At 33.5% G+C, this 27,650-nt stretch overlaps 4 protein-coding genes across 4 annotated transcripts in view; 1 reads left to right on the forward strand and 3 right to left on the reverse strand.

Moving 5' to 3' along the window:
• The window catches only part of HELRODRAFT_87810 (hypothetical protein), a gene marked incomplete at both ends in the record, with an annotated part of 8,637 nt that extends 2,758 nt beyond the window's left edge, over window positions 1–5,879 (forward strand). Inside the window, 4 exons of the mRNA XM_009029524.1 lie at window positions 3,398–3,515; window positions 4,804–5,056; window positions 5,433–5,524; window positions 5,747–5,879. Coding sequence (XP_009027772.1) covers window positions 3,398–3,515; window positions 4,804–5,056; window positions 5,433–5,524; window positions 5,747–5,879 — 596 coding nt within the window. The remainder of the gene's footprint in view (window positions 1–3,397; window positions 3,516–4,803; window positions 5,057–5,432; window positions 5,525–5,746) is intronic.
• Window positions 5,880–8,837: 2,958 nt separating this feature from the next.
• HELRODRAFT_193812 (hypothetical protein) lies at window positions 8,838–9,698 on the reverse strand. The gene is made up of 2 exons (XM_009029534.1): window positions 9,642–9,698; window positions 8,838–9,469 (listed from the first exon to the last, which is right to left on the reverse strand). Exon 2 carries the CDS (start codon window positions 9,163–9,165, stop codon window positions 8,980–8,982), a length of 186 nt encoding a protein of 61 aa, XP_009027782.1. The 5' UTR covers window positions 9,166–9,469; window positions 9,642–9,698; the 3' UTR covers window positions 8,838–8,979.
• Window positions 9,699–12,756: 3,058 nt separating this feature from the next.
• HELRODRAFT_193813 (hypothetical protein) lies at window positions 12,757–16,854 on the reverse strand (the record flags this gene model as incomplete). Its single annotated transcript, XM_009029535.1, has 9 exons — window positions 16,460–16,854; window positions 16,200–16,292; window positions 16,002–16,097; window positions 15,841–15,865; window positions 14,558–15,199; window positions 14,345–14,425; window positions 14,083–14,121; window positions 13,253–13,350; window positions 12,757–12,870 (listed from the first exon to the last, which is right to left on the reverse strand). Exons 1-9 carry the CDS (start codon window positions 16,703–16,705, stop codon window positions 12,757–12,759), a joined length of 1,434 nt encoding a protein of 477 aa, XP_009027783.1. The 5' UTR covers window positions 16,706–16,854.
• Window positions 16,855–17,768: 914 nt separating this feature from the next.
• HELRODRAFT_87741 (hypothetical protein) lies at window positions 17,769–20,335 on the reverse strand (the record flags this gene model as incomplete). The annotated part of the gene is made up of 8 exons (XM_009029518.1): window positions 17,769–17,894; window positions 18,005–18,131; window positions 18,344–18,444; window positions 18,677–18,766; window positions 19,102–19,419; window positions 19,758–19,826; window positions 19,940–20,125; window positions 20,243–20,335. Coding segments are annotated over 8 exons (1,110 nt in total), but the record flags the coding sequence as incomplete, so codon positions are not given.
• Between the last annotated feature and the right edge of the window lie 7,315 nt (window positions 20,336–27,650).

Raw genomic sequence — 27,650 nt, forward strand, 5'->3', positions numbered from 1 at the left:
TGCATTTGCTTTCCAGGGTAGAATCAGATTGATTTTTCATATGAAAAAATTTAATTAAATTCCTTTTTTTTTTAATAAAATTATTTATTTGCGCAAAAAACAAGAATAATAGATAGGTAAATTCGTTTTTTTATTTTGAAAAAATAAGAAAAAAAACTATATTGCTGTATGTTTTCTTGAGAACATAAAAAGTACACAACTATTCTGTCTTTAAAAATGTCAATGTTTGCTGGTTTATTTATGTGCAGTTGAAGTGTTTGTTTATAAGTGTTAAACATGTTAAACTTTCGGATACGTTCAAACAAATTTTAACGATAAGCGTTCGTCTTTTCTGAATGATTTTGTAAGTTAAATGTAGTAATTTTATTAGTTAAACAAAAAGTAATTTTCAATGTTTATGCGTTCAAGTTTTTATTTTTTAAGATGTTAATACATTTAATAAATAGCAAATGTAATTAGAGTTGCTTATTGCTTGTAGATGCTTATGTTTTGAATGTCTTAATCTGATGATTAGTTTCGTATTTATGTATGTTTAATGTTTGCCAGTTTTTCCATGTTTAATAATAATGTCTTAGTATGTTTTTGTGTTTGGTTGATGTTTTTTAGCAAACATCGCCGGTGAAGGTTCAATTTCAACTTTGACATATTCTGCGAAAATTTTTTATAGACGCATGCACACAGCACTCATACATACATACATTCATGCATGCATACAAACATGCACACATGCATACATACATACATACATACATACATACAAACATACACATATACATACATACATACACACATACATACATGCATACAAACATACGTACAAACATACATACATACAACACATATTGTATGTTTACCTGCCTTCAAGTATTTCATCGAGTAAACAAACCGCAAGCCAGCGCATCCATGTACCTTTGCACGTATGTCTCTCTTTGCTTCTGTATTTCTGATTGTATATCGTTTTGTGTGTATGTTTGTATCTGTGTGCGTAATTTTGCATCTATTTTTGTATGCGTCTGTATGCTTTCTGGTAAACATGTTTGTATGCAGATTTTTGTTCGTGGATGGATTGGATATACATATGTGTGTATGTTATAATGATTTAATTGTATATTTAGTTGTTTGTGTTTCTTTGTTTATATTTGTTTATATTAAAATGTTTATATTTAACATTTTAGTGTGGGACACAAAATGGCTCTGTCGATAGTGGCAGTTTTCAAATTCAATCCATTGAATAATGTTCTAAGCAAAGTCACGTCTGCATTCTTTTGAATATATTAACAACTTATCATCTGTATGATGTTGTTGCTGTTGGTTTGTTTGTCGGTTGACTGGTTTGTTTGTTAGTGTGCAATGTTTAAATTGTTGATGATTTGTTGGTTGATGTACACATGTGTAAATACAAGCGTTTTTTTGTTGTTTTTTCTTAATTTTTATTCTAAAATTCGACGAAAATTAATAATTTTTCATTTTTTCTGTTAGCATTTACGATTCAAACGCATCTGTCATTTTGAAATTCTGTCCAAGAATGTTCCACATTTATGAAATTTTTATCAGTTGCGAAATTTTTGCACCGAATCGAGGAAAAAAAAATTTTTTCATTTGTTTTTGTTTAAATTTGTTTATTAGTATTTATTTATTTGTTTTTGTTTTAGTTAATTTTTTTGGTAACTCTTTGTGAATGGCACATTTTTTCTTGTTTAATGAACGTTGTAGGCTTTCTTTATACAATAAATTGCTTGAAGACATACTTCGTTATTTACTTCTGTCTATTTATTCTTCTAGTCATGCCTCGCTCATTCCTTCATTCCTCCATTCATTCGTTTATACATTCATTCATTCATTTGTTTGTTCGTTCGTTCGTTTGTTTGTTCATTCATTCATTCATTTATTCATTCATTCATTCATTCATTCATTCATTCATTCATTCATTCATTCATTCATTCATTCATTCATTCATTCATTCATTCATTCATTCATTCATTCATTCATTCATTCATTCATTCATTCATTCATTCATTCATTCATAGATTCATTCATTCGTTCGTTCGTTCGTTTGTTCGTTTATTTGTTTGTTCATTCATTCATTCATTCATTCATTCATTCATGCATTCATTCATTTATTCATTCATTCATTCATTCATTCATCCATTCAACGTAGGCTACATGCAGTATAGTACTATATATAGTATTATGCATATTGCTATATATAGCACTGTATGAATATTTTTTATACACCATACATACATAGTATATGTATATGTAATACTTTTAAGTTTCTTTCAAGTATTTCATGTTATTTTTTATTGCAAATTTCGTTAGCGAATGCCAAACTGGCATCATCTAACCCACGCCTTTAACATTTCAAGAACTTTATGTGATTCTTAAAGAGATAATGATGATGATGACGAAGATGATGATGAGGATGACGATGATGATGGTGGTGATGATGACGACGGCGATGATAATGAGGAGAATGATGACGACGACAATAAGGAAGATGATGATGATTATAAAAGTTAAGATTATAATGATGATGATGATGATGAATGTATGCAAAGATGTGTGGGTGTCACTTTAATGATATTTTTACTCGCATTTGATGCCATTTAAGAAATTAACTCGAATACTTTTGAAAAACTGTTTTTTAGCAAAAAAAAAATTTTTAGCATCACGACCACGCAAAATTTGAAGCCTAATAGAAAAAAATTATCCGAGATGTTTTTATTTTTTCGTTAAAAAACAAAAAATAATGTTACAAAAAGTTGATATAGTAGGCGTTTCTTGATGTAGATATGAGTCGGGAATTTGATTTATGGCGAGATTAAATGCATCGAAATAAAGATGAGGTGAAAATATAATAAATTATTCTACGGAAGAATGAATGAATGACTGAATGAATGAATGACTGAATGACTGAATGAATGAATGAATGAATGAATGAATGAATGAATGAATTAATTAATTAATTAATTAATTAATCAATTAATCAATCAATTAATCAATTAATTAATTGAAAAATAATAAATAAAACAACGAGAGTTCATTTTAGCGAAATTTTCAACAAATTTTTCAAGTTACGCTTCAAAGTGCCATTAAATTAGGAATCGAAAGTCTCGAGATTTTTGTTGAAAATAGGACGGCCATTGTCGAAAGTTTCCCGTGGAAGTTATATTAATAAAGATGGTTGGTGGTCGCGGCGAAGATGGCGATGATGACGACGACGATGGTGACGATGACGACGATGATGAGGACAACAAACGTCTAAACAACAGCAGCAACCAACAATAATATAATCTCCGAAATGAGAACGACGATGACAATAACATCAATAATAATAAGAATAATAATAAGAATAATAACCCCTATATAAATGACAACCACACCAACCACACGATAGTACGTTATATGGTGGTGGTAAGGAACACGACCACAGGACACCTCAGAACGAAACCGCGGATCCTAATGGCAATCGCCTGCGTCTGGATCATGTCCTTTGCCCTCAGCTTACCGGTACCGTTCTATTACCGAGTCGATATTCGCTGCAGTATCGACCGAGATGTCGGTCTCAAGTTTGGCTGGGCTTTCTTTATTCTGGGGTAAGATCGTTAGGGTGATGATGATGATGGTGGTGATGGTGATGATGGTGGTGGTGATGGTGATGATGATGGTGAAGACGCTCCTGTTGCTGCTGCTGCTGTAGTGGTAGTAGGAGTAGTATTACTACAACTACCAAATGCCGTAAATAACTAAAAGTCAAGGTAAATGTGAAATTAAATCAATATAAAAACATACTGGGATGTTTTTTTTGCTGGAATATCAGATTGTATTTTATTTTTGTTTGTCTGTCTGTCCGTCTATGTGTCTGTCTGTTTTTCTTTCTGTGTGTCTGTCTGTGTGTCTGTCTGTGTGTCTGTCTGTTTTGTTGTTTGTATGTCTAACCTTTCTCTTTGTCTGCTTGTTCGTTCGTCTGCATAGTTGTATATTTGGCATTATGTTTAGTTGTATCTGTATGGTACTTTAGTTTTACCTTTGTTTAGCAGATTGTCTGGTTTGCTGGTTGTTTGTTTGTTTTTATGCTGGGTGTTTGTCTGTCTAGTTGTTTGTTTGTCTGTCTGGTTGTTTATTTGTTTGTCTATTTGTCTGTCTGTTTGGTTCTTGCCTAGATTTTTGTTTGGCTGGTTGATAGGGTATCTACATGTATGCTGAGAATCCTTGATTTACGATCTGTTTTGATAAGATGAAGATGGGAATTGAAATGAAGAAGATGACGACGACGACGATGATGATGATGATGATAAGGGAGAAGAAGACTGTTGAGCCTCTACCGTTATTTATGATGATTGTCATGATGATGATGAAGACGACGACGATAATAATGATGATGATGACGACGATGATGATGATGATCGTTACTATGATGATTATTGAAAAGGGTCAGTGTTAATTTTTTTAATGTTAATATTTTTATTTAATTAATCTTTTTTCTATTTATTCAATTATTAATTCCTAAATCTTTTCCATTATTGATTTATTTATTATTTCCAAACACACACATACACACACAGACACACTCATACAGACGTTAAAACTCAAACATACACACTCATACACACGCAGAAGCACACACACACACACACACACATATTCAAACACGTTTAAACTAGGATGCATACAATTTTACATAGAACGACCCACCTTTCAGCAGCACAATTAAGCCAGAGAGCCAACATTCTGTTGCATATATCAACAAACAAACTTAAAACAAAAAAGTAAAACACTACATAAAAAAAAACATACACACAGACACAAACAAACACACATACACACGCATACAGCACACATGCATCTACAGAAGCACATACACACAAACACACACAGACACAAACATACACACACAGGCACAAACATACACACGCATGCACACAGTTACGTTCTGCCACTTTTTACAATAAGTCTGTTGTACGTTTCGATCATTCACCACATCTATCGCAAGAGGATGTCCGTCTGCACTGTTCAGGGCAGACCCAGGATCAGATCAGAGCTTAAGACCAGACAGGTTTATTTAATGGTTGATTGGATGGTTGATTGGATGGTTGATTGAATAGTTGATTGGATGGTTGATTGGATGGTTGATTGGATGGTTGATTGGATGGTTGATTGGATAATTATAATTGATTAAATAGTTGATTGAATGGTTGATTGGATGGATGATCGAATGAATAACTAAATGAACGGGTGAACGAGAAAATGGATGAAATGATGGATAGATGGATAAAAAAAGAAGAAACGAACAAATGAACATACAAACGAATGAATGAATGGATGATGAATAGACAAATGGATAAGCGGACAAACTAATAAATGAATGAACAAATGAAAGAAATGAACAAATGAAAGATTGAAAAATGAACGAAAAACATTAGGCCGGCAAGATGCTGGTGACGGTCCTGTTCGCCTTCTTCACCTTCCTTCTACCAATCCACATCCAGATGCTGCTGCATTATTACGATGCACTGCCCCAAAAGTCAGCCAATGATGATTTTTATTATATAGTATTAAATTGTGGGGAAAATGGTGATGATAATTTTGATTATGATGATGATAATAATGATGATCATTATTAAACTCTTACAGCAAACACACACAGAGATACACACTCGTGTATACACACACACATATACACGCAGGCACACACGCACACACACAAATAAACACCACCACCATCATCCAATCAACCAACCTACAGCGACTTGTATCAAATCCTCTCCATATTTTTCAACTGCCTGGCCTACACCAACTCAGTCATCAACCCGTTCATCTACAACCATTCGTCAAAAGACTTCAGAGACGCTTTCAGGGAGGTCGTCTGTTGCCACGTGGACCCGAGGTGTCAGCCCGTCATGTGCTACCCCCTCTCAAAACTCAAACGCCAGTCGGATTGCTTCGACGACAACGCCCCTTCCATTGCGGACAACTTCATTGAGGCGGCGAACGACGATGAGGGCCACACCCGTCCAACTTCTCTGGCCGGGGCGGGAGCCCTGAGTGTCAGAAGTTTCAACGATGGTAATTCTGAAGGGGTAGATAGATTTGGAAAAAAGAGATGTGAAGAAGATGGAAGAAGAAGAAGAGGAGGAGGTGAGATGCTGAAGATGGGAAGTGATGAGGTATTCGAAGGTGAATGTTGTAGTAAGGATGGTTGTGAAAGCAAGCGTGCTGTAGAGAATTCTGAGGAGGTTTGTAACAAGGCCAGCATTTGCAACCTGGATGCTAGCAGTAAGCATGTTGCTTTCAACCAAAACTTCATTGCGTGTGGTGACTGCGTTGGCGTTAAGAACGGCGCAAACAACAACGCAAACAACAACAACGTATCACTCAACCAAATCAGTTCTAACGACACGGACGTCAACCTCAAATACGTTGAAGTACTTGAGGACCATGAAACTCATGCCACAGAAAGCCACGACCACCAGCAACAACAACAGCCCGGTAGCCACAAAGCAAATAAAACCAACAACGACAGCAGTAACAACAACTACATGCAGTCTAACAACAATATCAGCAACAACAACAGCTTAACATTTTACCTCATCGGCAACAATTGAAAAATTTACATATGGTTACAATGGCCACGAACAAACGAATCAAATGTAGACGCACATACACACACACACACGCACATACATCCAAACATCTATACAAGCAGACATACAAAAAAAGATGCACATCAATTAATGTATATATCTGCATATGTTAAAGACCGTGCGTGTGTGTGTGATTTTTGGTAATTTTTGTGTAATGTATACGTGCGTGTTTGTGTACGTGCGTGCGTGCGTGTGTTTGTATCTTATTATATTTTATAACGACAAAGTTTAAGAAACATTTAATACGTCTGCCTGTCGTTCGTCAACTGACATTTTCACTTTATTTATTTTCCATGCCTGTCTAAACAAAACTTAAAACAGCTAACACACAAGATAAATCAGTATCAACGTGAAATATAATTCTAGTATTTAGTTCTTTGAAGATTTGCATAGCGTCTGACGCTAAATTTGTGGTGTACATTTTGTAAAAAAGTATGCGCACAAAATGATCATACTTAAATAACAACTGTCCCCTGTAGCACATACACTCACACGCACACACCAAGAGAGAGAGAGAGAGAGAGAGAGAAAAAGAGAGAGCGAGAGAAAAAAAGAGAGAAGATGAGAGGAAGAGAGTGAGAGAGAGAGAGAGAGAGAGAGAGAGAGAGAGAGAGAGAGAGAGAGAGAAATCCACATAACCCATATAACCATCACGGAAGGCAACCGACAAACGAACGTATACATTCTACGTAAAAAAATGTACAGACAAAATGATCAGACCACTGCTTCATTAAAACGTACAACGACAATTGTACAACGACAAGTGTACAACGACAAGTGTACTACCACATGTGTACTACTATTGCCATTGTACAAAATTTGTACAAATATATGATGTATGACATCCATTGTACATCATTAATAACTGGGTATTTACATACATACTAGTGCATATTTTTCCTCATGTAACTGATACGATGTGTAAATACTTGTATACATTGCAATTATATTGATTCTTATTATTATTATCTTATCTTATTATTATTGCTATTATTATTATTACAATTACGATCTATTTTAGACGTTATCAGAAGCGTTATTATTCTTATTATTATTATTGTTGTTGTTGTTGTTGTTGTTATGGTTAATTTTTATTATTGATATTTTTAAATTTTCGAGCTTTCTTAGAATAAATACCAACAGATACAAACAATCCATCATTCTTGCATGGATTTTTTGGAATTTTAAGTTCAATTTTTTGATTTAATGCCATATAATTCAATACCGCTATAACAACATATACAAATACTTTTGGTATTTTTGTATAACACGCTAAACTAATACCATGTTGTTTGTAGCCGCAAGATATGATAATGCCAAGCAAAACGTCTATTAATACGTCAACAAGACACACACACACACACGCATCACGCACCCATTGGGTGTGATAGATGCGGATCTTCTTGCATTTAAACCCGGTTACTACGACAACAATGTCAGACGCCTTACTCGTTAAATAAACCATCTCGCCACTTGATTATTATTATATCCTTGCTAATATTTATACTACATGTAAGTGACAATTTGATGACAATAATAACGGTGATTATAATAATGTTGATGTTGATGATGATGATGAAAATAATAATATTAATGATAATAATAAAATAATAAATGAAAAATAATATTTAAATGTAGCACTTTATGTAGCACTTCAGATCTTATAAATCTTTCTTGGATGAACTAATTTCATCACAGCAACGTGAACAACAGCTCAACAAAATTTATTGGACATATTTTATTCATTTCTTTATTATTCACTCATTCGTTCATTCATCATTCCTTCGTTCGTTCGTTCGTTCATTCGTTCGTTCATTCGTATTTTTATTTGTTTAACTAATTCATAAAAACTTGAAAATATTTTTATAAATATAAATTTTTTTTAATCAATTGATTAAAATTTAAAATAAATAACATTTCTTACCGATTGACGTCTAGTTCTTTTACATTTAAAATTAAATAAATAAATGAATAAGCATTGTCGGAAGTTTGTTTCTACGATTTCATCCACAAACAAACTGTATCATTTATTTTGTATCAAAAATCACGTACATACAAAAAACACACCACACGCACACCACACGCACGCACACACACACACACACACACACACACACACACACACACACACACACACAGGTTTATCGTCGTCAGTTATGAAGTTTGTGTTGAATCAATTAAAACAATACAAAATTGTTGGAAATCTATGCTATTCTATACAAATTATACACAAACAAGAATACAATTATACCAAACGGCATATCCGTAAATACCTAAAGAAAAAGGCAAGTTCGATACACTAATTCTCTATTTTTGCGTATCAACTTTCATATAATTAACAGGTAACAAAACAGATTTCGCAGTCACTTCTGACATCTTGCGAGAGTTTTTCTCTCATGTGGAATGAATGGAAAAGTGTGCCGCTGTATGATTTATTACCCTCATGTGCTTCTCCGTGACGTTTGTTTGCTCTTCTGTTCGTTCGACCGTTCGTCCGTTCGTTCGTTTGTTTATTGTTCATTCATTTGTTGGCTATTGTTTTTTATATTAAGAAGGGTGATGAATAACGATGACGACTATGCCGTTGATGATAACTGGTGATAGGTGGGTGATAATAATTGTGAAAGAAAAAATTGTTCAAATCACAAGTTGTTTTTATCAAATTGATGATGAAGATCAAAGAAATTTGGAAAATATTATCAATAATGATGAAAAAAATGACGAAATAGGTTTTAATTATATTTCAGGAGTTGATTTGCCGATTTTTGGGACTTAAAAATCGAAAAAAAATTGCGGTCTGGCTGTCTTTTAATCGCCATGAATCACTGAAATTAAAATATTCCATTGTATAAAGTTTGAAAAAATAAATTTATTTTCTAAAAAAATTTCATTAAAATGTTGGTCCGCATTTTTAGTTTTAAAATATTTGGAGATGTTAAATAACCTAGAATAAAATAAATAAATAATTGAATAAAAAATATGGCAAATTCAACTTACATAAATTATAAACTCCTCGTTGTAAAAATCACACACGGACTCCCAGGATCTCTGCTGCTGATGGTGATGATGATGGTGGTGGTGGTGGAGATGATCATGGTAATGATGACGAACTTCCAAGGGCAAGGTCACCTTGACCAGAGGGAGATTTTGAAAAATAGAGTTCGGCGTTGTTGGGGATGAAAATTCAGTAGATGAAGTTTGTTCATCACTCGATATTAATAAGTCTGTCCTCTCTGCGCTCTGATTGGTCGGCTTCGTCGGTGACGTCATATTTGTACTGTCCAATAGGAAGCGAAGATGGTTGATGTACTCTATAGCGCATCTTAAGGTTTTCACCTGGTGGTGATAGTGGTGAAGTTTTTATGGGGCAATATTGAGGAGGTTGTCGACAATGGTTGAAACATGCCTTTGAGACATGATCAAACGTTTAAAAAAAATAAAATCTATCAAAAATAACGACAAGAGATGAAAATGAACAAAAAATGGCAGTAGCAGTATCAGAAGTACAACAAAAGTCGCAGGCTTTAGAACTGCACTAACATTCAATAAAAATTTTTGCGTTCTTGTAAAATCCTGACGAAAAAGCACTACTACCTTTTACAAATCAGTTTTAAAAATGTGACCTAACAACAAACAACCACGTCATGAACACACAACAACCACTACCTGACAATTACTTATCCTCACTTCCAGATAGGCACAACAGCCAACCGCTAACAACACAGCCAAACATCAACACCTTGTATTACCATCGAGCAAAACAACTGCAAGACTACCTGACAATATTAACAACGACACTGATAAAATTTTAACAATTGTAACCAAGACAAGATTTGGACGTCTGAAGGCCGTAGAATAATTTCAGAATAAAAGTATAAAAAAACTCCTCTTAAAATTTTACAAAATTTATTGCCTAAAAACCATTTTCATAAAATAGTGTAACAGTTTGTCAAAGTCAAATGCAAATGATATAACAAATAAATTGCCACTTCAACAAATTATATTTGCGCTGGTCTTGTTGGTTGAAAAAAATGTTTGCCGAGAAATGATCGTAAAACTTGCTAACTTTTCGTAATTTGAGTGTATTCATTTAAATCTATGAGGGATAGGACCCTCCCTGTGTAAGCCCCAAGGCAGAACCCTCTACTAAATCCGACTCTGAGCTCATTGAAATTATCAACACAAGGACTACAACAACAATGACAACCAACCTTCGATAACCTCTTATTTTTATTTCCAAACGGAATGTGCTTTCTTAGCTTCAAGAACGCTCCATTGACGGCCTGCACGCGCCGACGTTCTCTGGCGTTTCTCTTTGCCACCAAATGCGCTGGCTTCTCGCGGTGGGGCACGTGTTTGTAGTTGTTTTTTCGAATGTGGTGGCCACTATTGCTGCTGCGACTGCTGCTATTGTTGTTGTTGAGTGTAGCAGTATTAATTATGCTAGTGTTAGGGCTGTTGTTTGCAGTGTTTGTGTTGTTGCTATCCATGCTTCTTGAGTTACTGACGCCACTGCAGACGTTATTTGCACTGGGTAATATAATGTTTATGTTGTTGTTTTTGTCGTTGTTTTCAATTGGACTCATGCCATTTACAATTCTGTTGTTGCCAATGGTGTTGTTGTTTGTTGACATTCTCAGATGTATTTGTCAGATTTCAAATTATTCTTTGATGAATCAACCTTTCTTGTAAGCAACATTTTTTTGCAACATCTGAAAGGTATCTTCATGTTTTCGTCTGAGTTGTGACGGTTTCCGTTAATGTTATTGCGTAATTGTTGTTGTTGTTGTTGTTGTTGCTGTTGTTGAAAAAGAAGTTAATGTGATAGTTAATATTTTTTAACTATGTTGGAGTTTTTCGGGAAAAATTGAAATTAGAAAAGTAATAAAATTCATTTTAAAACAGATAAATGGTTGACAAATTATAATATCTTGTTAGCTGGATATTTATACAAATCCTCAAACAAGCTTCGACGTGATTGGTTGTCAGCATCCAACTGATTTCAAAAACTTTAATATGATTGGTTATTCAGGAGCGTACTCGTTCGTGATTGGTGGAATTTTGGTATTGAAATATCACTATAATTTTCAGTTTTGTATATTTTTGTTTATCTCGTTATAATTCATTCATATTTAAATTATTTCAGTCAAGTTGATGAAGAATATTTCAGATGGATCATTTTTATAAAGGTTCATTCATTCGCCAATGTTAATTAATGTCATGTAATTTTGCGTCTGGATTCTCAGCTAAAAATCTTTATAAATTACATATATGAATATATATGTTAATTATATATATATATATATATGCATAGGTTTATGAAATATATATATATGTATATATATGTATATATATATATAGAGAGAGAGAGAGATGGAAAGAAAGAGAGAGTATGTCCAACTTGCTATGATTGATGTTGACCGACAGGAAATTGTCAGAAGAAGGTCAGCTGTTTGAATTCTGTAGCGCTTAACTCTTTGAGTCATTATCATCATCATCGTCGTCGTCGTCATTATCGTTAACGTCATCAATGTCATCATCACTGTCGTCATCGTCATCATCGTCGACTTCATCATTAAATCACATTACCATCAAGAAAATCGTCATTGTCACAGTATAATTATCATCATCATTTCTACTTTCATCCTCATCCTTCTCATCATCATCTTCTCTCATCATTGTTGGAACCATCTTCATCATCACGTCACAATCTTCATCACCGTCATCATCATCGTCGTCATTATCACTGAAACCATCATCAAAGCATTGTACAATTTGGCCGTGTTATCAAAAGAAAGATCTTGGAAGAAAATGTTTTTTAATGGCCATTCCTACGTTGTGTCTATTTTTATCCCCATCAACTTCGTTAGTAATTATTTCAACGGCATTTTGATAAATTAATTTTTTTGTTATCATCCTCTTCACCACCATCTTCGTCATGTCATCACCATTATCAATGTCATCATCATCTTCTTTATCAAAACGCATGTGTGCACTTACAAACACACGTATATACACACATGCACGCACACATACATACACACAATAACATACAGCGTCTCACATAATTACGTCATAATGTTTGTTTACAGCTTGTTTAATTGTTCTTGGGTCAGATTATTGTTCTTTGGTCAAGATGGCGGTAATGGACTGCGCATGGCGGAAACAGGTTGCACCTGCCGAAGCTCATGAATAATGAATTGTTGAGCGCTTTTTCTATGCCCGTCTGACGCGCGCGCATGTGTGTGTGTGTGTGTGCTTAATCGTTTGTATGCGTGTACATGTGTGCGTGAAAAGCAAAATGTTTGCTTTCAAAAGCTTGCCTGCATAACACAAACGAACAAAACACTAAAAATTGTATCTAAATAAAGATTTTACTACCACAGAATGTATGTTTCTGTTAATAACAACATTTAAAGATATAAAATTAAATCAAAATAATCATTCTGAATTTGAATTTTTGTATAATAAACGTAAAAGCATTTATAAATCAAGCTTATACTATACAGCAACCCGTTATTTACAAATAAATAAATAAATAAATATTTGTAAATAATTCTAAAAAAAACAAGTATATATATATATATATAAATTGTGTGTATTTATACCTTATAAAGTACCCCCATACATACTAGACTATTCAGAATATAGCATATCTGGTATTGATATACCCTAGCAACGTACATCCAAACGACCCGCATATAACCTGATAGGGTAATTTGTTCCAGAGATTATCAAAAAATGTGCACGATGAAGCAATAGCAATATTAAATTATGAAAAAAATAAAAATTATTAATATAATTAATATTATTCATGATTATTATTAATGTTATTAATGAATAATTGTAATTAATTATTAATGTGGAGATTGATAGAAAATACAAAACATTGTTCGGACAAAATATCACATCAGAAAGAAACTTGGCCGGGTAATGATATTGTTTTCAATGGTCGAAAAAATAATAATAATAAAATACATTACAGTCGCTACAAGTTCATCAGTTGGTTGTAATCATGGATTTAATGATTACAACTAACTGGTAAACTCGCGATACACTTGTATATATATATATATATATATATATATATATATATATATATATATATATATATATATCCATAGTTTGTAAGTAACTCTATCGCGGACGTCACAATAGTCTTTATTAGTTTTAATTTTATTATTTTCATCGTCATCTTCATCACTTCGTCATCATACTTTTCGTCTTTTCCTTCTTCATCATGGCTCTTGAGAGAGTTATTCTGTAAAAGTTATTATCATCATTATGTTGATCATTGTTACTAAACTAACACAATCATTCGTCGTCGTCATCATCGCTGTTAATGCCATTCTTGCCAGTCATTATCATCATCGTCGTCATCATCTTCATCATCATCGTCATCTTCACCATCATCGTCTTTTTCATCATCATCACAAACCGTAATCACCATCATCGTATTCATCTTTCTTAGCATCATCTGCGTCGGTTGAGTTAATACAGAGATTAGATATAAATTTTATTATAAAAATAATAACAGTCGCTTAATTATTCATTTGAAACAAATTATTAGTGAACTAATCTAATATTTATTAAAAAATAATGCTTCAATTATGAAGCAACTTGTAAGAATACGACTAATTCATTAGAGTAAATAAACTAATTTCACTAGCAACCAGCTGACCGATGAAATAGTTACTGACCGATTTTGCCAGTAGCAGTTTTTCCAGATGGTGTAGTTTTTTTAACATCTTGGTCACCCTTCATTGGAAGGCCTGGAGTAACTTTTGGAATAAATGTTTGTTCGGAATTATCTTGTATGCGCGCGTAAATTTGAGTGCGTGATACGTGTGTATTATGAATTACGTAAAAATAATCAAATTACTCTCAATTTGAGGTATTGAACAGCCACATACTTTTGGAGCCAGGCCTGCTGTCCTTTCCTCCTCCTGATTTTCCTCCATCATTGACAGCACCACCAGTAACACCGGCATTACCACCACCAACATTGCCAGCAGCAGCAGATTTTTTGGTAGTTATTCCTACCGCGAGTTTTGTCTCCTTATCAGAAAGATCGGAGTAATCGTAGTCATCATCTTCATTATCACCTTTCGCATCTTTCTTGACAGATTTGTTGTCGTTAACGTTTTTATCTGCCGCAACTTTCAATTTATTTGGAAATTTTTGTTGATCGAAATTTCCACCAGCCGGGTTACCGGGTTTGCCAGCGTCCACGTTCTTGGCAGCATTTTTATCCACATCATCTGTTTTGACCAAATTCTTATCGACGTTGGGTCTTTCAGTGAAAGTAAACTTCCTAGGAGGTATGTTGCCCTGTACGCCGTCTGGGGAGGGGGTGATGTTGGGCCTGCCCATGTTTGGATCCATGTTCTTCTGTTTGTCCGCCCACGTTTTGCCGGATTTGTCGGTCTTGCCATCGTCTGGAAGTCCAAAAGGTTTGCCCCCCAAAAATGGAGGACGCTCTTGCTTCGGTTGATTTGTTTTAGAAGCAAAAATGTTAGCGGGTGTTTGAGTTGAGTGAGGAGTCTGCACGCCATCTGTGATGATGCGATGATGTGATAATGCGATGATAGGATGATGTGATGATGCGACGACGTGATGATGCGATGATGTAATGATGTGATAATGTGATGATGTGATAAATTTGATATGATAGATATGAACAAATGATGTTCTAACAGTTCTAACAAAATAATCATGTTTGTAAAGTACTTTAGAACATAGCAACGAATCATGCTGTTAATAATGTTAACGGTACTGGGAGAAATCAATTTCGGTAGTTGAAAAAAGATGCCTAGAGATAATTAATTGATGTATTTGTAGCGTACATACATGTTCATACAATGCCTAACATATGCAGACAAGCTATTAGGCTGTGTGTAATTTCTCATTGGTATGCTGGTGTGTACATTGTTAAAACTGAAAAATTTTAAAACATGTATGGTTGATTATAGTATATATTTATAATGAAAAACCTGCAGTTAGAAACCAACGGTGGGTAGAGCTGGTTCTACTTACATCTACACATATTTGTTATACTAAGTTTTACACTTGAGTTTGGTTATACATGAAATATAAATTAAAGCTTAATAATTTAGTTAAAATTTTAATATGTTTATTTTATTTTCACAAAAATTTAAAATAATAAACACAAAGAATGATGAAAATATATACATACTTCCAGCAGATGGTTGTTTCATTGCCTGTTTTGTGAAAATTTTAAAATATAATATATAGTTTGTCAAAATACAATTATATAAGAATATTTTTTATTCATAAATTTATAGCAGAGATTATTTTGTGATAAAAATTTTTAAAAATTGCAATGAAGAGTACTACATCTTTGGGTTGGTTCTGGCAAACTGCTAGTCTGCCTTCCAAGATCTTTGTTCTTTCTGCACAGTCATCAGAACATTTATTCAAATCCGTCTTTAGCTATTTTTAACAACAAATTCCTTATTTAATATGGAATACTTAAGCAAAATGTTGTCAAATTTATCTAAAAAAATTACAAGGTATGGATGGGTCTTACATCACCTGTTGATATTTTTCAGATTCTTGCTCACTGTTCTTGGCAAACATTTGAGATTTAGATTTTTCTCTGAACATGGCGTCCCGGCAATCTTTCAACTGTACATCAGACAAAGTAGATATAAAATTTAATTAAAGATTATTTTAAACTCTAGATAAGCACTTTATAACCCACAAAAATTATAACTCATCAGAGATGTTCATTTTTTACAAAGTTCTATAATAATTATTTTGACTAATGCAAAGAGTTAAAATGAAATGCTAACATCCCCATTCATCTGTTGCATCTTTTTCAGAAATTCGTTACTCCTTTTAATATTGGCTCTCAGTTTTTCATTTTCATTGTAGAGATCTCTATTTGTGCTGACCAGCACCCACCATCTATAGGCCAGGAAGAGGCAGAGGATGACGAACAGCAGGAGGAAGAGTTTTATGATTTTTGATAAGCCATTGATGGCTGATCTGTTGGAACCAAGTGATTCGGCAAGGGGTTGCTTTCCCAGGAGTGTCATTTGTTTGATCAATTCGGTCAATTCAGGTAATACAAAATACTGCGCATACACGAATTTATTTCTTCAATTACTACCCCTCAAGTATTCGTTGGAAAGTTGTGTTAATTTTAATTTATTGCGTGGATAAATTGTAAAACTGAAAAAATAAATTCAACAGCACTGAAAATGTATTCTAGGTGAGTTAACGCGAACAAGCGTATCAATCAATCAATGCATTACATTACAACTCACATATAACATGAGTATAACATACTTTTTAGTACATACCTACCTAATAAAACATATATAAACAATTACACACATTATTATCGGATATATGAATGTATATAATATAATACATACATATGTATGTATGTATGTATGTATGTATGTATGTATGTATGTATGTATGTATGTATGTATGTACATATGTATGTATGTATGTATGTATGTATGTATGTATGTATGTATGTATGTATGTATGTATGTATGTATGTATGTTTGTCTGCTTAAGAACCAAGCACTTAGCAACACAATAGTAACTACGCAGGCACTTAGGAAACATTCACCAGGTGTGTTCTTGTCGTCATCATAGGTGAAACAACATTTCAAATGGAATTTCCGAAAGATTGTAAAACAAAATTATACAAATATATATTAATCATATTATATTGTTGAATCAAATAGCTAGAATTAGGATTGAATTAGATGAAAATGAATCGAACCCATTGTAGTTACTTAACTTTGAACACACCATGTACCTTTAATAGTCCTTTATTTTCTGTACTTTAAATAATTTATATTGCCGTCTAGTTACTTGACGCGATTTGTGCGATATTTTTAATCTCTTGAGTTATTTTCCAGATGCAACAGTAGTCCCATTTCCGACCATTCAAACAATAAAAAGATACGTCCCCAAACAGACACAAACAACTTTTTCCATATAACTTTATTGACAATTGACAGTAATAAGAATATATTTGGGTACAAATGTTACACGAACTGTACATGCGTAATGATGAATAAAAATAAATTGAAGAGATTGAGTTTTTGTTACAGAAAACAACGAAAAATATATTAAAAGTTAATTAATTTCATCAAAATAAGCCCGAAATGTGCTTTTTAATCGATCATGATATGAACCAGATGGATTGACATTGTATGAACTTCCCCTAGATCCCAACCCCGCTGCAGACTGCCTCATTGTCGCCTGTCAAATTTAAATTATTTATTTATTGAGTATTGAAAAAATTTTTCACTGGGAAACTTTAAAAAAGCAAATTATTTCACAATAAACCATAAATTAGCATAAAAAATGACCTCAATTGGGTTAACAATTCCTTGTCCGGCCTTCCCTAATCCCTGTCCATCCTTCCATCCCATTTTTTGCAGAAGCCTGTTGCCAACATTATCCTCCTTTATCCCATTTTGAGTCGGTGTTTCCGTGCTGTCGCGTGATCAGAAATATAATGATCAATAAATGCGATGCGTCTTTAAAAAACTAACTGACTGAAATTACCTCTAATAATGCCACTAATAACTAAATCAACATCCTACTAACAACCAACGATATCAAAAACCAACACGAACTGTACATACGCAATGATGCAGCAGCAGCAACAACTAACAACATCGCTGATGACAACAACAACAACTAACACATATTTCCTTTCTGCCTCCACTCGATGTCGTCTGTTTTTCATCGGTGGTGGGTCTGACTCGCCAAACTTTTCCCTCCTCTCCCTAGCTCTATCTCTATACTGCTGAGCCTTGAGCATTGAGAATGGGTATTAGTAATAGAATTTAGGTATCGAATTGGTATTACAAGATTGGTATTGACAATGAAATCTACAGTAACGATTAAATGACTTTTTAAAAACACTTGTTTGAAAAATCTACACAACAAATTCAAATAAAATCGTTATATTATAAAAAAAATTAACAAACATTAAATAATAACGGTTTTTAGTACAACTGAAGGCATAGAGGCACAAGCAAATGTGTAAAGTTTGTACTAATTATAATGAAACTTACTTCATCCGAATACTCCCCTCTTGATTTTTGATAATCTTCTAAATTTTTCTAGAGAATTGTTATTGCCATAACATCATCAATCATTTGCAATGTTTAATAGTTATTATTATTATTACTTATTACCTCACTTGTACTACACACACACACACACACACACACACTCACTCTCCCTCTCTCTCTCTCTCTCTCTCTCTCTGAAAAGACAAGCTGGCAAAAAGAATCACACGCGCATACACACACACACACATACATACACACACACGCACAGAAAAATTATACAATATGATAGAAAACAAACACATAAAAAATACAAATCCAAAATAATCACTTCCAGCCGAGAGAAAACAAAATCGAGAAAAACAAACGAAAAAAAATACAAGTACCTTATGTAAGTCAGAGAATTGCTGATGTTTCACCAATGTTTCCTTAGTTGTAAATACCCTTCTGCACAACAGGCAGGTCATCTTTGCCCAGTCGATCATGTCACTTTCACTTCTGTATATATTATTATTACTACCATTAGGCTGAGGAGTTGATGTCATTGTTGACGACGACGCTGATGAAGATTGTTGTTGTTGTTGTTGATGTTGATCTTCATACTGTTGGGGTTGTTGTTGTCGTGTGGGCGAGTCGTAATTGAAGAGCGACATCATTGATCCTGGGGAATCTTTCCTTGCGTACGATGAACTGCTAACAGGAGGCTTTTAAATGGAATAATAACAAAATTAAAAATTAATATTAATGATAAAAATGATAATAAAAATGCTAAATATTTAGCAGGAATATCATCTAACCTCAGTTGACGTGCTGTTATGTGAATATACGTCGTCCAATCTTTCTAGAGTATTCCTACTGCTTGCTGATGACTGTGTGATGACGTAATTATGACGTCATGATTAATACAACACCAAGAAGAGGAATAAAAATTATTATTACTATAATTATAACAAAAGCATACTTTTTCAAGAAGTGAGTAGCAGAGATCAGGTGCCACAGATGATGATGACGACGAAGATAATGATTGCTGTTGTTGTTGCACCTGTAGATCAGATGAAAACTTCTTAGACTCTTTCTGAGAATTCATCTTTTTTGCCCACTTTTCCATATCCTGTATCAATAATTATGGTAGTACAAATGATAAGATTGACTGTATCATTTAAGATCAAAGCTATCATATTGCTATGCTAAAGAGTTAATTCTCCTAAATGGAACAGTCACTACCTTTGCTATTTTTTTGGCCATTTTAACTTTTTCAGGAGATTCAGATTTTTGTTTAGTGACTGTGGACTCGGCAGCATTGGTTTGTTGTTGTTGCTGCTGCTGCTGCTGTGCACTTGCAACAGGAATGTATGTGTGTTGTTGACCATCCCAATACATGAAGTGTTGTTTTTGCGTGTTGTAGAAATACTGCAAACAACAGTTGTTAAACATAATACAGCAACATAATAACGTTAACGCAAGTACAAACAGTGATGATAGATATAATATAAGAATGGGTATAAAGCAAGTAGAACAAAATGTAACCTGGCTCTTAGCATCATAGTAGAAAGATGTTGAGGCATCGTAGTAGTAGCCAGATGGTTCATCGTAAGTAAATTTTGATGTGTCAGGAGTAGCTAAAGTAAAACAAATGAATATACTTTTACCACTGACTCACTATTGAACCTATTTATTAACAGTATGAAACATGAACGTAAACTCACGGTATCTAGGGTACTCTGAACTAGTAACAGCTGTTGAGAGAGCGGTAGAAGCAGATGAAGATGCTGTAGAAGCAGTTGCTGCTGTTGAAACAGCTGCAGCTGAAGAAGCAAGAGCAGTAGCTGGAGCAACATAAGGGCCCAGTAAGCTCGAGGAACTAGCTGCTTGTTGCTGGTAGTGTAGCTGCTGTTGTTGCAGGATCAGTGCAGTAGCCTTCCTATTCTGTGTTGTTTTCAGCATGGCAGCTTGTACTACAGCTGCTGCCTGGTTGGCCGTTATGTCTGAAATTAGATGAAGGATTTAAACTTTGAATGAGTCAACTAATTAAAAGTTGAATGAATGAAAGTACTGAACTATTTCAACCCATAATTATAACATGAAAGTATGCAAATATAATGAATGCCCATACAAAACCTTGAGCATTGTTGTACGTTTGTTGAGATTGTTCGTAATAAGAAGTGGTGTTCATCTGGGCGTCAGATTCAAAAGTGGATATCCTGTCTCAAAAATTGTTCTTCATTTATAGCATGCACGCACATTTTACTAGCAGGAATATACAAGGAATATATGCATAGAAACATAATCTGCCACATGAGACACAACAACATACAGTACAATAAACAACACAACAGAGCAACTGAACAGAGCATACATACGCAGTTGTGAAAGTATTCTTTGCATAGTCAACAAACAAGGCCTTCCCATCCACCTCCAATGGATCGTCCTGGTCAAGCAACTGTTGCATGATCTTCAAATAAAACAAGGAAGTCATCAAACTATCAATCATTGCATCATCTTCATCACCATTAACATCATCACTGAAAGCATCAGCAGCAGCAGCAGCAGCAGTAGCAACAGATACTCCTATCCCAACACACACAACCGTTGACTAACTAACCTGTTTACTTTCCTTGACGGATCCAAACTCAACAAAGGCATATCCATTACTAACTCCAGTCATGGGATCCCTCATAACTCGACAGTTGACGATCTTAGCACTAACAAACTGTGTCATAGCCGTCTGGATGGATTCCTCAGTTGTCAAGCCATCCAAACCACGTAAGATCAGAGCTGCCAAGTTGGTAAAATTGATGGGTTGAAATAAATAAATGAAAATTAATACTAACAGCAGAAACAAAATATTTTTATCATAATTTTTACATTGACATTTCATTAAAATTAAATATTTAAAAAATAATTAGAAAGAATTAACACCAACTGTTGCATGCATTGCTGCCAATCTGGTCACTACCATCAGAGCTCGAGCACCCAGCAGAACTCATCATCATCCTTTTCGACGTGTCTATATTTGTTAAGCAGATGTCAGATTATAGGTTAATCATAATCACTATCACCACTTGGTTATCTATCATGAACAATATGGCTGTTCTTATCACCACCGTGTACGATCTTTTCTGGGCATACCTCTTTGTAATAACTCATTGTGTCTTTCCATAGATGAATGATGCGGTCAAGAGAGGTTTTTTCAAATATTGCAATGTTTTCCACAGTCACAACTTTACATTTGATGTCGATCCAGTTTTTGGTGATTTACAAACAATAACCAAGAAAGTAGACGAATCATCAATTAAGCAAAAAAAAATACTACTAGTTCGTAATCATACATTATTCACAAAGATGCATTTCAGTTAACAACAATTTCAGTCAGCTGAAACCAGCTTCTCACACAGTGAATTAAAACAATTTCAACTATTACAGTCTTTAACAATTATATACATGAACTCTATCACAAAATTAGTTGTAAAGTCTTTCATTAAACAGTTCTCTAGAAAAAACACCATTGGAAATTATATATTTAAAAGTTATTTCAATCTAATTGATCATGTTTACATACATATAAAATTAAGTCAAAATTTTCGTGCATACAGTCAGAATAAATTTCTTGAATATGCTGGCCATTGCAGCACATTTATAAATTTTTGTCACTAAATACATATAACAAACATAAAGTTGAAAATAACAATTATTTACATAGCTATCATGAGACTCTTATCATCAACTAGTAATTATTATAAGTCACTAACAGCATACTACACATCTTCGATACTATAAATAACGACATCGTAAACATCATCAGAGCAAGCAAGCACCATGCCGAAAATCATTCATTACCTTCTCTAAAGTGGCTACATCTTCTGCAGAATGTCCTTCTTTGAAAGTTCTTACAGCTGCACTGTTTAATTACAAATTCCTTAAATTTATAATAAACTGTTTCCTCAAAATTCTCCTGCTACTGATCATGCAACTCGTCATTTGGATTGCACACAAATTATATTGTGTGCCAACAAATTGCTTATTAGGAAACTATGATTTCAATTGGTTGTGCAGATAGCAAACCATTCCAGTTGTCTCCATCATCCTCATCACCATCAACAACTTTTACTTGTTCCCAAGATCAAATGAAGGAATGGTGGTAATAAATTTTTCTTTGAGCAATTTTGGCAGTTCAATTTCATATGAAAGCCACAAAGTAAACAGAGTATGAAATGAGAGCTGAGAGTTTTTTAAACGAAACAAATTGATGCACTTCAAGTTTCCTGACTACTAGTGATGCTGACATGACTACAACTGACCTTATTACAGACCCAGTCGGACATTGAGTCGATGGTGTCACTGCCAGTAAGGTTGTTGATGTTTCCTCGCCTAGTTGTACTGTAGTACATGTAGAGAGTTGAGTTGTCTTCAGCCTTTAATTCGCCCTGTTGCGATTCAGATCGGCAGAAATATTAAACATAATGTCAAAAACTTTTATGTTATAAGCTATATGTTATTAAAAGTTCTATGCTAAATGTGATTAAATAAAGCTCACAGACCTGATTTAGTTCCATCCAATATTGTGCTTCTGGAATAGAAAAGAACTCAACAAAACAGTACCTCAATGACTGGCCTGTAAATATTAAATATATAAAAAAGTAAATATATAAAAATGTTAACCAAACAAAAACTAAAACCATCTTGAATACTTTTAGATATTACAGTTAGAAAAATGAGAAAAATAAATTCTGGGCACCTGTTTCTCTCGACCTCATCAGTCTAACTTCCCTGACAGACGTTCCATGTCTGTTGAATATATTTCTTACCTGTTTTTCAGTTTTAATTCAATTTTTTATAAACAAATTTTGAAAATATAACTTTAAAATATCTAAAAAGCTGAAAAAGTTAAATAATTTTTATCCTTTAACAAAAATTAATATCTTATACAAGCAAATGAGATCACAAAACTGACATCTTGCTCAGTGGAATTGAGTGGCAAGTTTCTGATCAGGATGACATTATTTGGTATTCCATCATCCCACTTTCCTTTCATTATACCTCGTTGGCCATCGTACTTGTCATACTATCAGATTGGTCACAAATTTACTCAACAAAAACAAAGAAATAAAATAATTTCAAAACACTAAACTTCTACAACAGACACAATAACATTTATTAGAACATAATCAAACGATGAAAGAAGTTGTGGATAAAAATTTTAAGCACAAACATTTCTGTAGCCAGGTGGTGACTCCTCCCAATATCTTCCACTATCATTTGAGTCACTTTCATCATCATAATATCCTCGAGACTTTCTAGAAGATCTATGTCTAAAATCACCATATAACTTTCAATGGAATATTTAGAACTAAAAAATTGAAAACACAAAGTATCAATCACTTTTCTTTTTATAAAAAACTTTATTTCAATAGTTTTTTAATTTTAAAAATCTTGCGACCTGCTAATATAAAGTTTGATTAGATGTAATGATGAAAAATATACACCTGAATTTAAAAACCAATTTCAATTCAATAATATATAAATAATATATAAATATAATATAATTATAATTAATAATAATTAGTAAACACCTGTTTCTACTGGCAGAGCGGGATTGGCTTCGCGAACGGGATCTGTTTCTTGACCTTGACCTGGATCTCCTTCTCGACCTCTTCTTATCTCTCGACCTCTCTTTCTTTTCCCTCCGTCTCTCCTTTGAACGGTCCCTCGACCTCGATCGCGATCGAGACCGCTCCCTATCCCTTCGAGAATTCTTGGACCCGGCTGCCATGTATAACAATTGCTCAGGAGCCGTCATATCACCACACTCCTCGTAATAGTAATGATCCGACATCTCGTCACTGAAATTTATTTAACAAAATGTGTCATGATATACTTTGACATACCAATCTGGCACTTTCCATATCGGAACGCTGAGCTAAATAAAAATTACAGTTACAAAAATAGAACAAAGTATGTATCATAATTCTAACACAACAATCCAATGATTCAAAATTCACCGTAAGTATCGTATGAATTTAGGGCAAAAATAACAAATCCTCTACTCTCTACTTTAATGGCGGCCTGGTACGGACCACAAATAACATAGAATTACTTCCGAAGACTCTAAATAGCAGTATGACTTCACAAACCAATAATTAATAACGTAACCTAGCAAGAGTTATAAAAATGTTAGATAAAAATGTAATAATAATAATTATCCAACCAGTTCGTATACTTACACATACTTACACCCAGATTTTCAACATATTTTGAGGCCTCACAGAGGATATTAAAACTTTTTTCCAACATATGTGAATTGTTATTTCTCCAGTTAACGAGATTACTCTAAGTATATGGATATATTCTAAATATATGGATGTATACTAGTATACCACATGTATACCACATGTATACCAGAGCTTTAACAACGGGAACGGGGTACACAAAAATTGATGACTACCTATACCTATTACAACATACAGTGTTGAGTAAAATCATAAGTTTTTTATTTCAATTAAAAATTATACTGCTATAAATTATCTCAAAATTAAAATCATAGTTTATACTTAATGTAAAATGATTTCAATTACGTTTCTTTACGTATTTTTGCATCATACGCAAACCTACACACACACGCGCGCGCAAACAAAAGATTTTCTTGGTTTTTAAAATACTGGAAATAATTGTAATAAAATTGATAATAAACAAAGGTGATCATAAAAATGCTAGTAACAGTGTAACAATACTTGTTCAAAGAGTTCGCATACTTACTACTTACACCAACTTACATTACTGTTCCTTATGCTTCCATTCACACGCACATGCATAAGCACATACATGATGATCGTGATCTATGGATATATCCATCCATGCCGTGACCTCACAGCATATCACAGCAAGGAACCGACCTTATTTAAAAAACTTTTTAATTTCATCTCATTGCGACATCGATGACGATGATTATGACCTAACCGTAAAATACATGAAAAAAATTTTAAACTACAAAAAACATGGCATTTCTATTATAAAAAAATTGAACTTTGTGGTTAAGACAAATGTTTCTATAGTTACTCAAAAACAACAAAACTCCTGAAAAATAATCTTCTACGATTGAAGGTTGTAAAGTGACATTCTCATGTGATAATATGAAGCACGTAAGTAAAGGTAAATACCCTTATAATTAAATTCGTTAAGTAATTAAATTGTTCAATTGACAGCAACTCATAACATTAATTTAGTTAATTAATAATATTTATTAATTTTAATAATATAATTTGTCAATTTAACAATTTTCTTTCAGGATGGTATAGAAAAATCGGAATGTAACATTCATTTTTTGCATATAAATTCAGTTACTCGGTGTTAGAAATACTTTCTTGGTAAATGAATTGTCTTCAAATTTGATGTTTGCAAGGACTTAGAACATTTTCCAACATCTCAAATCAAACTAATAATGGCAGGCAAAGGAAAGGTTAATAGAAATTGATTATTAAATTGTATTATCTGGTTGCGATGTTAAAATTTTAAACTTATTTTTCATTTACACACCTGAACTACTTGACTTTAGGCCAAAAAGAAGGATGGAAAATCGAAAAAAGGAAAAGGTCGGAATAAAAGCACCCAAGATGTTGGTAGGCCGAATATGTTCAGTGAGTCAGCCATGGAAAACCTCTACTACATCACCCACAACGTTCAGGATGTGCTGGAGATCAGGGGCTTTAAACATCCAACATTGAAGGTGAAGAAGAAGAAGAAAAAGAAATGAAAATAAAACTTGGCTGATTTTCATTCTAGTGCCAATTTTATGTTTATCTATTCGCCAATTGCAATTAAATATTTTAAATATCCGACGTTTTACATCCGAACATTATTATTTTCCAATTCTTTTTTATCAACGATACTTTCATAACAAGTTACTACAACACGATGTGTTCTCATGATGACAATGCCGTTGATGAACTAACTCCAATTGGTAGCAGGACTTCCATGTATTGCTCAGTTTTATGTCATACATAGCTCTTATATAATGCTATCTATTGTTATAATCATATCAATTTTTAATTACAAACTCTGAAACCGTTGTCGACTTTTTTAGTATCTTTAAACCAAGATTCGCGAAATTGAGCTATAGTACTTGATCATAAACGCTACTTGGGACAGGAAGAGGAAGAGTTTGAGTTATTACAGTGTATTTTAGTTCACTGGGATACACTTCGTTTGTCAATTAATCATTCTTTTTTGAGTTTCTTATGTAAATTTAAATCGTAATAAATTTGTGACATCAAAGCCTGTTTATGCTGCCAGTTAAGTTAACAATGGAAAGTTAGCAATGATAGGGCAATTTCGATAATCTAGTACTTTCCATATACTTAGGTCCATCCATTTCCATATAGGCCAGAATTTATCATGAACCACTCCATAACTTCGATCACATACGTGAAGAATGTATATCGATAATATTTTCTGACAAACCGACAAATGAAACGCATGTCTACAAATAAGTAAAACAATTATTGTTATAAAACGAGTTTGACTGAATTGTAACAAAATGAATAGATAAATATATTAAATATATATGAATATAGTTCCGTGACCCAAAGTGGAGATAGAATATTTCAAGCATTTCCCTATAAGATGAATAAAAATAAACCCACACACACACACACACACACACACACACACACAAACACACACACAAACACACACACACACACACACACACACACACACACACATGTATCAACAACAATGAACTCAGTGCATGCGAACAGAGATCGGCCTACAAAATGAACCTTTCAAATTCTCTATACAATGCAAACACATGTACAGAAATATATGAGGCATATATTGAATATTTAAGGTAGTGAATATACAATATATATATGCGTATATATATATGTATATATATATATATATTTTTATACTGTGTGTAATTTGCCTTAGTCTGAACCGG

This window comes from Helobdella robusta (assembly GCF_000326865.2).
Source record: "Helobdella robusta unplaced genomic scaffold HELROscaffold_60, whole genome shotgun sequence".
NCBI lineage: Eukaryota > Metazoa > Annelida > Clitellata > Rhynchobdellida > Glossiphoniidae > Helobdella > Helobdella robusta.

What these genes read in the sequence shown, in the direction of transcription:
- HELRODRAFT_193812 (XM_009029534.1), bottom strand. Translation starts at nt 9,165, where the DNA reads ATGAACAATAAACAAACGAACGAACGGACGAACGGTCGAACGAACAGA.